The 13,619-nt window shown below is 33.2% G+C and overlaps 2 protein-coding genes across 2 annotated transcripts; one reads left to right on the top strand and one right to left on the bottom strand.

Moving 5' to 3' along the window:
• The first annotated feature begins 1,716 nt into the window (after positions 1–1,716).
• On the top strand, positions 1,717–9,288 carry LOC145755106 (uncharacterized). Its single transcript, XM_082571319.1, has 13 exons — positions 1,717–2,161; positions 2,284–2,417; positions 4,907–4,970; positions 5,342–5,405; positions 5,488–5,600; positions 5,677–5,932; positions 6,260–6,464; positions 6,583–7,679; positions 7,850–8,006; positions 8,080–8,164; positions 8,266–8,314; positions 8,530–8,599; positions 8,683–9,288. Exons 1-13 carry the CDS (start codon positions 1,790–1,792, stop codon positions 9,026–9,028), a joined length of 3,012 nt encoding a protein of 1,003 aa, XP_082427445.1. The 5' UTR covers positions 1,717–1,789; the 3' UTR covers positions 9,029–9,288.
• Positions 9,289–10,006: 718 nt separating this feature from the next.
• LOC145763761 (tryptophan 5-hydroxylase 1-like) lies at positions 10,007–13,619 on the bottom strand. The gene is made up of 12 exons (XM_082575275.1): positions 13,511–13,619; positions 13,327–13,413; positions 12,992–13,157; positions 12,593–12,714; positions 12,420–12,487; positions 12,271–12,321; positions 11,877–11,994; positions 11,658–11,788; positions 11,074–11,233; positions 10,742–10,837; positions 10,491–10,624; positions 10,007–10,363 (listed from the first exon to the last, which is right to left on the bottom strand). Exons 1-12 carry the CDS (start codon positions 13,604–13,606, stop codon positions 10,282–10,284), a joined length of 1,311 nt encoding a protein of 436 aa, XP_082431401.1. The 5' UTR covers positions 13,607–13,619; the 3' UTR covers positions 10,007–10,281.

Genomic DNA, 13,619 nt, shown 5'->3' with positions numbered 1-13,619 from the left:
ATACGTAAAATATTAAATTTTCCGATGTCTATTTTGCGTGATTAAATCCCTTATAGTAAAAGGTTAAATTGTCGCTTAAATTGGATCTCAAGAGACATTAACCGAATTCCAAAAAACAAAATTTTCTCAGAAATATTTTTAGAAGACAAATTGCTATGACGCTCATCCAGTTCTTATGTCAATATATCTCAAATTTTTTCGTTTTTATCGACTTATTGCTGGTCTAAACTTCAAGCAAAACTGTCCAAGTGCCATTATATAATTTGCAACCAAAATAGAAAAGATTTTCGACTGTCCTATATCAACAACAAACACCACATTGTGTCTAATAATTTGTTGTCACTCTGTTATCTTAATCTAAATTGTATCATTATGTTTATGCAACAATCCTGCGTTAATATCATAACAGTATCATACAAGAAGCTAGTGTTCCTTAACTCACTGCTACGTCGAGTCGCTAAAACCAACTGACGAAAATCTCTAATTAGCACAAACCTTTTTTTAATCGTAGAAGAAAATTGTCAAAAAAGCGTTGACCGCTAAGGCAAGTGAATGACTTAAGTAACTGGTCGTTTCAAATATAATCCTATTGGAGCGCCATTTTTTGTCGTTCGGTAGCTTAAGATCGGGGTTTGATCACTTTGAACTAAAGTCTGAAACGCGAATGCGTCAGTTTTTAACTCTAGGAAGAACACACCTTAGTTTAAAACACACGATATATGTCACGTGGGCGTTCCATATAGCTTTACCATTGCTCACAAATCGGTTAATACCATCAACATTGTAAACCACGCAAAATTTGACTTTTGGGGAAAATAACGCTATAATGAGATTACAATTTGTAACCAGCATTTCCTTATGCGGTGTAAACACTTGTTTTTTTATAGGTCGTAACAAATTTATTTTAAGGTTATGCTGCGAGCGAGTATTAGAATATTTATCGACTACGTAATCCGGCCACGATTTCCACACCCAACAACTAAGTCGCAGCAAACCACGCCAGTACACCAAGGATGACTAAGTGTTTAGTGTCCGTGCTTTAGGGGGGACTGTAGTTTGTTGATTCGGTCGTTCTTGGCGCATCACGACGCCAATAAAACGCACCTTGTGGTGTGAAAAAATTCACGTTTCCGTTAAATTTAGGGAAACTTCAAAAATAGAACAACATGTTGCAGTTTTTTATAGCCTCGCGTTGATAACATTTTGTTAACGTCACATCTATATATACCAACAAAGGTTAAAAGTACAATTTCGGATACATAAGTGGCGTACAACTACAAAATTGTGGCGGAGTTAAACACAATGCTTTGTATACAAACATCTGTAATTGTGCTCGAAATAGCTTTGCTCTTTTATTAAAATAAGATTTACGAATAGTAAAAATAAACACAGAATGAAATAGGAATTTATTTTCTAATTTAAACTGCAAAATAGTTGAGTTTAAATTCTCGTTTTTACGTTAAAACCAACCCTAAAGGTGATGTTAAAATGCCAACATTCTAACTTCTCACACTCAATAATAATCCATTATTACGTACATAACCACGTGAACATTATAAGATCCCACATTGTAAAAAACGCTGATTCAATTTCCTGCCTTTTAATATGCTGCACTAAATGACATCACTAACACTTAGACTATTTTAGAATCACGTAAGCTGAACGGCTTTGTAATGTTATTATTTAATCTTTCAGGCTAACTCGTGTGTAGCAACAAATCTAGGGTTTGCAACTTTATTATTTTTATACTAAATGTAAAATTAAAACTTGGGTTTCGAATATAGAAAAGATGGAAATTATAGATGATACTTACATGTCTCCTACCTCTATACCAGCGACTGATTTTAGTAACACTTACCAGTCTGTGGAAGAAGATGCAACCTATATGGCACCAAAGGCACACAACACGACTAACAAGTCTGGATTGGTGGACATGTCGGAGTTCAGTCGTAAAGTCCTTGATAGGCAGGAAAGCTTGGTATTTGCCCAAAGACCTAAATCGAATGTAGCAGTTAAGCCCAAGACATCACCCTTGTTAAAACCCACTCACGAATCGCATCTGAGTTTGCGTAAGCATTTTTTTATTGAGCCTGATTTACCCTCAAAAAAGGGCGACGCAAGCTTAAAAGAAGACAAAAATGTAGAAGAAATGTATGTAGAGGTATGTAAAAACATGTTTATTTAAGTGTTTTACGTGTATTTAACATTTGTAAGAATAAACATGCTTAAGAATATACATATAATTAATTGGATTCTATTGATGAAGTTTTTTTAACTTGCCAGGCTACTGATGCTACAGCCTCGCCTACATTTCGCAGTTTCGAAGAAACAAAAACAAAGTCACCTAAAGCAGAAGTGTCACGAAAAAAGAGTATTGTGATAATGAAAGGCGAAACTGAACCTAACAGTTTTATTAGGTAAAATTAAAAACCATTAATTTGAAATTCTAATACGACATTAAGTAGTATATCTGTATCAAACCTAGCGTGCTTAGTAAGTGTACGTGATTAATCTCGCTCAAGCCATGAATGTATAAGGCGTTGCATAGATGTAATCAAGTAATGATTTAACACGACTTACCACAGACATGCCCGCAATGCAAAAAGCGACACAACGTTAGACAGTTAAACGGCATGAAAAGTGAATTTTACTTGCACTTTTGGCAACTTTTTTGCGAGAAATAATATTGAAACAGGTGTTTTCTGCAGCGTAATCTTTTCACATAGTGCCAGATAATAAGCCTAATTCCCGTGTTCGGTCTACATCTCATTACAATTAATCCAAACAAACTGAGCATTGCTTGGTAATTTGATGATTAATACGAGACCCGAGGTGAACATATTTAAATGTAGGAAAAATACACAAAACATAGACCTTCCATTTTAAGTTAATTTTTTAGCAAGGTTTTTAATTTAAAAAGAGAAAATTTTAATTTATTTTTATAGGAAATACTATTTTTTTTGTTTTGGGACGTCTGTTTTGTTTAAAAATCTGTGAATAAATATTTAGCCTATACCAAAATATTTTTAATTTAAAAATGCAGGTAATTATTTTTGTGTTTATAATATTGTCTTGTAATTCACCTTAAAGATGTTTTAATTGCTGATAAAATATCGTTTACATTATCACAGACAATTTGTTGACATTAAAAATTGCAAACTATTTTTCGTGCAAATCGAAAGTCGAAAATTGACTGTCATTCATAATAATGCCATGGCGATCTCCCGCCGATAACAAATTTCATTTCCGCTTTCAAGTAAATTATACGAGCACCAATGTTGTTCTTATTTATCTTTTCACAAAGCTAATCGTGCGAAGCTTTGATAAGCAAAGATGTACCTGGAATAACCGCACAATTTGCCGATTTCTCACTTGTTGTTTGAAACCACAAATTTCCGATGCTAAAAAGAGGCGATAAAATAGTTCCCTTTTACTAGATTGTCGGTTGATTAAGAACCTACTTGACGTAGTAACGATATTTATCGCCTCTACTCTTTGTTGTTTTTTGTTTGGTGATTAAAATTTTGACACTTTATGAGCGTGATTGTGATTTATAATGTCCTTTGACAAATGACAAAGTAATTGACCGTGCAACAACGAACCTAGCTGTGAGGCTACGCGAGGTGGTTAGGGCTGGGTCAGGTTTAAACCAGGCTGTGCTAAATCGTCTGACGCAAAACATAAACATCATATTAAGTAATGGAATTTGATTTCTATGAAATCGTTGTTTGTATAAATTGAAAATAACCCGGTAGATTAGAGGTGACCACAACGGCTAAAAAAGGTCAGATTTCTCATCAATTTCTTACATAAATATAAACATTGATATCAAGTTTGTTTAATACAATGGATAAGTCCGCACAATGTGAATCTTTCATTTTGTTTATGAGGCACACCTATGGCTGCAGCCTGTGTTTTTAAATCGTGACGTTATTTCAACTTGCACCAGGTTTTTGTTTGCAAAGTGTGAAATTTTTGGATATACGCTACCGAGAAACGTAATGACTTAGTGTTTTTGGGTAACTCCCGGCCCATTTGCGGCTAATTAGTGATTGACGAACCTTGCTTAACCTATCGTTATTTAAAAAGTAAAATCACCTTGATAAAAAGGAGGCAATTTTCGAAGGGAAATTTTTTGGAAAAAGATTTCATTTGAAACACGTTAAAATCTATTTCCTATTGCTTTATATGGTACACACACATATGGGATGCAAGGACATTACACCACAAGTATTTAGAGATAAACCATATCAGACGCTCTAAGTGAATATTCCCATATACGTCACACAACTATATGGCCATAGCAAAAACGATTGCTAATCATCTTTTACTTAAAGGATACTGTGGCCTTTCTGTTCCCACACAATACTTAAATGTATGTTCAAGCTAATTGGGCTTTGAGACTCGTAATGACCCACTTTGTTTTTTGTGCATAAATTATAAAGTCCAATGTTGTGATGACGTAACATAAAGGTGTTGCGTGTGACTTTGTCTCGCAGACTGACGTTGATTGCTGCAACTTGAGATGACATTAGCTGCTGTTGACACGACGCGTATGAAAATTACCTATTTAGTCCCGCCCCGCTTGAGACTTGCTACTTTAAGACTGGCACTTAAAAGCTCAATTACGACTAAGCGACACCGATTTAGCAATTAAAAATTCGCGACTTAAATTTCATGGAATATAATTTTACGAGCTAAATTTAAACCATCGCAACAGCGAAAACTTGTACACCATAAGGTAATATTACTGCCTGACCCTTAACCCCTTAATATTTAACGCCGCCAAATATTTGGACCTGACCAATTAACGCACCTTTAAACACGGTACCCTGTTATCACATAAGAATTTAAATTACACGAAGCAGTAAACAAATTAATTAAGTTTTAATTTTCTAAATTTTAGCCTAGAAGAAAATGATGAAGGAATGGTGGAAAATGAAGTTGCATATCAAGCTCCTATTATTAGAGTAAGTACAAAATATATTAATTTTGAATATACACAAAACTTCATTTTTGTTTGCTTATAGACTTCTCTAATTTATGTTATGTGTATATTGTTATCTGATCACTGGTTTAAAATCCAATATTTTCAAACCAAATGTTTAGCTACTTGATGTTTATCTATAAACCTGTTAAAATTGTTATCCGCGCGTGTTGTTTTTAAATTAAGTTTACCACATTCAATAACAACAGAATTCAATTTTTAAATAAAATTAGCCCTTAAATTTTTTCAGCAAGTTTCCCACGGTATAAAAAATTTCCCTTTAAAAACAACAAAAAAGTTGCTATTTATGTCATTTACAAAATCCAATTTAATTTTATTTTTTTTGGTTTTCAGCATGAGTCAGTTCCAGAAGTTTTGGAAGCAAATTCTTCAGTTTACTTGGACTTTCGTGCAACTGGTAAGTTCTGATACATCCGGTATTGGTGACGTCATACACCTATTGTTTCCTGAATTTTAAATCCAAATAAAAATTGTTTTAGGAGAAGGCATTTTGGAAAATCAAACAAATGAAGTCAGTTCTCAAGAACATTTTGATAATATCGAAATGGGAGGTGTTATATCGCAGAGCAAGAAACTAGGGTTGCGTGGGAAGGTAAGTTATCGCATCCTTGAATAACATAAAGATTTTTTTTAACTATAAGATATAAAAAGTTAAATTGTATCTTTAGAAAAATAATGACGTCACGACAAATTCATTGCGACCTGATGGTAACAAGGCCCCAGTGCGCATGCGCGGATCCCGGACCCAAAATGGGAACTTGAAAATATCGGGACCCAGTCTACCCCGACCCATTTCGATGCCGTTCTCATCCCCACCGGAGCCCCCGGCAGCCGAGGAGACCTTACCGAATCTAAGTCCCCCTCGCCCGCCCCCGCAAGGAATTAAACCCCAGATTTATACCCAGAATATTCAAGCAAATCCAGGTGTGACTACTTAATCAGTAGCCTTAGAAATCAAGTTTAGATTTTTTTAGTATTAAATCAAGACTTAACTGAGTTCTTTATTTGCAAACTTTAAGAGGTAGCGTGATTCATAAAGAAGGCTTGCGCTGTATTTAGACAATAAACACAAATTTGTTTATTAAACGAGGATAACAGTATTTTAAGGATGATTTATACATTATCTGCACATTAGTAAACGTGGTTTGTAATCAGCTGTATTGGTGTGTGTCATATCTACTCAATTAGTTTATACTTAAACAATTGTTAAAATCTATATTGCCTATTTACCAACCAATATTTTCCTTGCAGGAAACCGACCATTACCACCACCACCCGGTAAATTTACAGACTCATGTAATAACTTAACTCCGGAACATCAAAATGTGAATCGGGTGTCTTCAATACCAATGGATGCACCTCCATTACCACCGACTGTTGTACCTGTAGTTGTTGAGAAACCACCGCCTTTGTTGCCCAAATCTGACGAAACTTATATACCCAAGTTACCGTACAGGTGGTTTCTTAAATAGCTTATAAGATTTCATAAGTTGGCACTTATGTAGGCTTAGGTTATAGTTGTAGTTAGTATTTACTTTTTGGCATGACTATATCTTGTTTGTACATTTTTATAGGCCGCCGTCGCCATATTTAAAAATATCCGAACCAGAATCGACATCTAGTTCTGCTTCCAGCAGTCCAACGCGTAAAATGTCGACTACACAAGACATTTCTTTAAGGCAATTGACCAATGGTTTGAAACCCAGTAATAGCCAACCAAAGTTGCCACAAGGTAAGTATTCAAACCCTCCCATTAAACCCCCAATGGATATAAGAAAACCTCCATTACGACCGAACAGCCAAAGAGAAAAAATCTCCATCGAGTCAAGCCCTAAAAAAGTTCACCCAATAGCGGAAATAATTAAAAAGAGACAAATGGAGGCTGAGTCAGAAAAGAATCAATCTCCTGCAAAAGAAATACAAAGGCCACCTGCAACTACAAATCAAAAACTAGAGAACAAGTCAACTAAAACACAAAGTAAAACTCAGAGTCGACCACCACCGATTATTCGTAGCAAGAATGCCCTAACTGGTCATGGAGTTCAGTCCACTAAATCCCCATCTGAAATTAACAAATCCCCGCCTCTGCCATTTAAACCTCCAATTGGCACTAAACCACAGCCTTTTAAATTACCACAAGTAGCAACATTTAAAGATCTAAATAAAGATAACCTTCAAGAAGTTGTAGTACAGAACCAAACACCTCTACAAGCAACAACACAAAAGAAGGATAGGCCAGTTCGTGGTGCTTACAGTTTGCATAAACTTCAAGCTGCGAAACTTTCGAATTCAGCAAACTCCGAAATGCCGAAGCCAGAATCAATTGACATTGAAAATAAGGAAGACAATGTTGCGGATCCTAATATTTATTCCTCGATAGATCAAGAAAATACAGAAGATGCTCAAAGTAAAGTGAAGGCTTTTCCACGATTACCAAAACCCTTACTAACAAATATACAGAACGAAAGATTACGGAAGCCCTTAAGTCCATCTATGCAAGGCAATTCAGTGACGCTGGATCGAAAACCTGCCGAAAATATTGCTCCAAATTCACCTGGTATATCGAATACAATGCCTCGATCACCGAAAGTTAAAACACGACCTCGGCCCAACGTTCCACCGCCACCTAGGCCAACTGTGGAGCCGCCGAAACCTCCAGTGACAGAGAAACGTAAGTTTTAAATATTAAATTTGTTAAATACAGCACTACCATTGGCATTAACAAATATATCCTTAATTTAAAGCACTTATGTTTGATAATACATTAGGTATTTGACTAATGCATTATACATGGTGTTCTTTAACTTAAAATGTAATATTGTTTTTTTATGTTTTGTTTAGCGAGGAGCCCTTCGATTAGATCACCTCAACCCACCAGCCCCTTAATTAGATCACCCCCTCCGCCAAGCCCCTCCATCAGGTCACCCCCACCCTCAAGGCCCCCTCCCCCTTCTATGATAAACATACAAGCAGCTAAATTAAGACAGGAAGTATCACGGTGAGGTTGATAATAGAAGGTTGTTTATTTTCGTGTGCTTATGAACTGTTAATTAATTTAAGTGTTTGTTTAGGCAAGAAGCTGAAAAGAAGATAACATCACTGCAAAGATCTAAATCCAACATAACTCCTATTCAGTTTAAACCACCATTAATAAAGGTAGTGTAACAACATTCACAAGCGCTTCGCCGTTATTTATGTCATGGTAAACCTTGTCAGGGCCAAACACTATCTTACATAATTTGTCTTTTTGTATTCAGGATAAAAATAAATCTATGGAGATTAACGTCAATCTGGAAAGTTTACAAGGTAACATAATGTAAATTTTAACATAAACAAGATTTTATCACCGTATTTTTTAAACACATTTTTGTTTATGTTTGCGTTCGACCGAATGGAGCCCTTGATTAAAATCTGGTAACATGCCAGCTTAACGATAGATTAAGAATTTCTGTACATTTTAATTGTAAAATCTACATTAAAAGTTTTGTTTTTTTTAAATTTTGTCGTAATGTACTTAACAGATGAAACGTATCAAGCCATTCCAGACATTTCAAGTGAATCCAATTTTAGTACCTGCAGTGAAGATAGCGCGTAAGTAAAGTCTATTTAACGTATGTACTATCTATGTGCAGCAGTGTTTATAATGCATTATGTTGGTCTTTGTGAATTGCTAGGCAGAGAGAAGCCTACAGCCCGAAACACCTTACCAAAAAGAAAAAAAAAGGTCTGATCGGAATGTCGGCATTTAAAACAAAACTTAAACGCAAACCGAAACAAGAAGAGTTAGACGAAAGTCTAACTTACATGATGGCCATGGATACTCAAAATAATCAAACCGCAGCCCAAGAAAACTTTGAGGCTATGGATGAGTGTATATACTCCGGCATAGACGACGGGTATACAAATAGTAATAACAACAGTTCAATATACCTAACGTCTATACCGGCTAAGGAGTTACAGTACACTGAATATACGTACGCTGAACTGGACCACACACTGTACGATGACGTAGCCTACTGACGCATTGAAGACATAGCCTATCCCTCTCAGAACAAAGTTTATAGCTAGGGCGCGGACTAGCTTTTGCTTACTTAATCTGTGCTAATTTCTATACTGTTCATGGTTATCTTTATGTAATGCTGTTTTGGGTGTTTTAACTTCACAGAGCATGTGCTTGAATAGTTTAAAGTTATCTGTAATATTTAGCTGCCTAATGATTCTAGTGTAAAATAAATTTATTTCCTTTAAAACTGAAAACTTAAATTTTTTGCGACTCGTGTTTTTGCCTGAAGTTTATAAAGTCTAAAAATGGTTACCTAAGCATATATGGAAGAATGCCCAGGTGGTTAAACCTATTAAAATTTGCATATTATAAAGTTCAACTTTTTTTCTTCTTACCGCAAAAACAACTAAGCGGAAATTTAACGTAAACATAATTAAAGGTATTACTAGATGACTAATATAAACAAAATTGTTATAACGTGATGTAGGCCTATAAACTGTACATGGATGTTAACAATTTTGATAACATTGTTTTTATTTAATGGATAACAGCTTGAACTCATTAAAAAGGTTACTTTTTATTTTAAACATTTTAGCCTAAACGTTGACTTGACAAAAGGCGCGTAAACTAATCAACCAAAACGGCACATTATTCCATAGGCAACTGCAAGTGTTTTTAACAAAAACACACTTTTCTTAGTATCTAGAACACGAGGCAGTTAATATTATAAAAAAAACAAGCTGTTAAGGAATATATATTGTGAGTGCCTTTTAAGGAAAATTTGGGCAATGTTATTAGATAAACTGGCTAATCGAAATAATATTGTATTTAGAAAAGTCATTTTGTTATTGCAACAACTGACCCTTTATTGAAATTTAAATGACAACAAACAACAGAACATTTACAACAATCAATAATAAAGCTAACAAGAGATTATAATGTCAACCGTATGAGGACAGTCTACAAACGATTGGTAAGTGTGATTTATGTGCATTGTTTGACTAATAATAAATAATAAAAATATATTAGATTAGAATCACTTAATGCTTTATTACTATGACATAGTAACAATAAAGGTAAAATACATGTTAAAAGCATAGTCGCTTTGTAATTTAAAGAACTAATATAAATGATTTGCATGTCACTCTAGCAACAAAGATAGATTATGTTCTACATAACACATAAGGAACTTAAATATAAATTTGTATTGGCTAAGTATAATATAAGCTAATACACTATTTTATTTACATTTTTAAATAGAAGCTACGGATTAAAAATCATGAATTTCCATTGATTGCATTTTCTTGTTAAATTTCACGGCAAACGGTCTTTTTAAAGTTTTTACAAATTCCCTGCAATAGAAAGGTATTTAAATTTAGTAGTTTTATTTTTATTTAAAATACATTTATTTTTATTTTATATTAAAGTTAGAGACAGAAAATCTTTTTCAAAAGCCCTATTTTGTGTTATTTAGCCCACCTCATTTTTTCTTGGGCAATTCCAATAGTTTGTGACAAGAAATAAACAGGTTGAAAAGTGGTTACATAAAATTCTTGACTGCAAGCAACTTCAGGTTCAAAATCTTTAATTTTTTCTGGGCTACTTAGGGCATGCTGAAAAAAACAAAACCATAACTTTCTACATAAAGTACATACCCAATTAACTAACGCACCAAAGGTTGTAATATGGTTATTAAAGATATAAAAGCATATTACTATGTTCAAACTAACCTCAAGTTCGGCTTTTGATGACAATAAACCAGCACCATATGCTCGGATTTCTCCGTTTTCCATACATAGACCAAACTCAACCGTGTACAAGTAGCACTAAATAATAAATTGTCAGCATTGTATATTGTAGCAAAAACTCTTTTAAATACAAGTGCTTATTTTACACTACTAAAAGGCGGCAAAAATTACCCTTTAAAATAGGATTTATTTTTTTACATCAAAAGTAAGTATATACAATAAATAATGTTACAATCGATATCAAAGATTTTAGAATGGTTTATTTCTTTTGCATTTATTATTGGGCCATTTAAAATGTGAGTACTTGCACTTACTGCAGCTAACTTTGATATTTCTTCTTCTGAAACGCCCAACGAAGCAAGGCCAATTTCTTGACTGAAATCTGCGAATTCCTGATCGGCAAGCAACCCAATATGTCCCAACAATTCGTGGCAAACGTCGGGTTCAGGAGTGTAAAAAGGATCTTTTCCATGTCTGTTAAAAAATGTTGTTAACCTTGTTGTTAAAACCTTGTTGTAAAAAAAATGTTGTTAAAAGTTCGACTTGAACCGATATATGTGAAATAATGTATGAACTTTGGTTTACTGGAAATGACAATATGAGTATTTTAAAGGAAAATAACTTCTATACTTTTGAACGAATGGTTTAATTTATGCAGTGCTCTACATTATTATTTTAACCCAAATCTTGGTAATCAGCTTTTACCATTTGAAGCTTTGCATCCTAAATCATACAAATATTAATATTTTCAAAATTTTTGTTTAATGGTCTAAAATAAATGGTAGGCCTATAGGCTTTTCGTTAGACAAATTGGTTATACTTTTCGTTATATCACTAAATGTAGTATTGTGATAATTATCTTATTAAATTTTAAAATTGTTTATATTGTAATAATAACCTGATATATTGGGTACAGTTGAAAACACGAAATGCCAAGCCTGCTAAAAATTCGCGTGGACTTAAAAACCCGGCCACCGGTCTTAAGCGAAATCCGGTAGTTTTGAGTAAAAACTGGGATACGGTCTCAAGCTGTAAAAATTATAAAAGGGTATATTGGGCTATATTGTTTTAATAGATATTATTTATTTTAATGAGAATTTTTGTTCCTTTTTTTTACCTGAGGAACGTTGTCTTCAGAATACCCACAATGCATCTCAAGTAGTTTCATGTTTTCGATGTGTTGTGCGCATGCGTGGGTTTTGTAAACTTGATTTAGTTTTTCATAAACTTTACCCCTGAATAAGAAAAAAGAAAATGTAACGGTAATGCATATAGAATTTTATTTATCTACTTTTATTGAAGTTTAAGGTGTTTATATATCGAGTTGATTGATTTTGCAACCAGTTTCTTTATGTGATTATATGAGAGATCGTACTTGGAAGATTGTCTTGTAAGTTATGCAAGGCATGTACAAAAGTAATGTTACAACGTAAACTAAGGCTGGCACTTTAAAGGCTCCGGATTAACCCATTATTCATTTGTTATTTTTGTATAATATTGTATATGCTTACCACGTGACTATTTCTTCTTCTGTATACTTAATGCATGGGATTGGATTGCCACTAGAAATAATTAAAAAACTTTTTAAAACTTTAAAGTTTTAAAAAAACTTTATTTTTTTGGTAAGAAAAATTACAAGGTTAATCTTTTGGCTTCTTACAATTTGTAGTTAAGAGCTATTTCATTAAACTGTTGTCTCCTTTTCCTATACGCTTCGTCTTTAAAGCTCTAAATAAAGTACAAAAAATATACCAACGCTTGTTTGAGAAAATTAAACTTAAATTGATTATACCCCAAATTAAATATTTATGATTTTATGTAAAATTAAGTTACCGGATGATTTGCGTCCAATTCGCTTCCATACATTAGTACGTTCTTCCCACACATATCTAAGTCCTCAATCTTCCTCGGAAACCAAACTTTTTTGTCTTGAACATGTTGTTCCAAATTTTTTTCTAAAATATAAACTTTTACATAAATATATATATATTAATATCGATTACTAAATTCTTTTTTATTTACCAATGTCTAATATACATAACTCTTTCATAACTCTTGTATACAAATTGCATAGATTTAAATGGGTTACTCATTATGATACTACTGATTAAAATACTATTTTAAGTTTTTTTTTTAAAAAGGCAAAAATGTGACATTAATACAAAGAATAACCTGTTTTATATATTAATAGTTAAGCAAGGGGCCAACAAAATGATTAATTTTAGTAATTACCTATTGCTTTTTCATCTTCCTTCACTATGGTTATTTCGACTTTAAATTCAAGTTTGATTTGGTTGATGACGCCATTTAACTTTTTTATAGACTCACATGTAGTTTGAATTTCGGTTGTTAAGTTGTCACAGATTGATTTCATAAGCAAAACATTTATATTGTTGTTCTATCAAATATAACAAAAGTTTTCCAAAAAATAGTTAGATTTCTAATATACTAGATTATGTTGTTAAATTATTGATCGTTGGTTGAAAACATTTTCAAAACGTTTGTTATTACTAGGAATTCGAAATCTATATTGATTTTGTATTAGTGGTATATAAAAAATTATAAACCTCTAGTATTTGAAGAATCTGTGTAAAAATTGAATTGTTGTTATTATCTAACTTGACAAGAAGAGTGTATTCGTTTTCTTGGCAAATCTAAAATAGTTATTTTATCAAGTTAACAATTTAATTTACAGCTAAACTAGTTTAATTTAAAAAGTAAGGAAAAAAAGTTTCGAAATTTTATACTAACTTTTGTTACTTGATTTGATTTTGCTTTTTCAGTAAAAACATCGTCCAACGAAGAGACGTGAATAAACTTCGGCCTTTCCTCCAGCCCCGTAGTCATATTTGTTGTACCT

The sequence above is a fragment of the Corella eumyota genome, chromosome 1, assembly GCF_963082875.1.
Source record: "Corella eumyota chromosome 1, kaCorEumy4.1, whole genome shotgun sequence".
Classification (NCBI taxonomy): domain Eukaryota; kingdom Metazoa; phylum Chordata; class Ascidiacea; order Phlebobranchia; family Corellidae; genus Corella; species Corella eumyota.
Note: the sequence above shows the minus strand (reverse complement) of the source record. Positions and strands in the feature narration are given on the sequence as shown.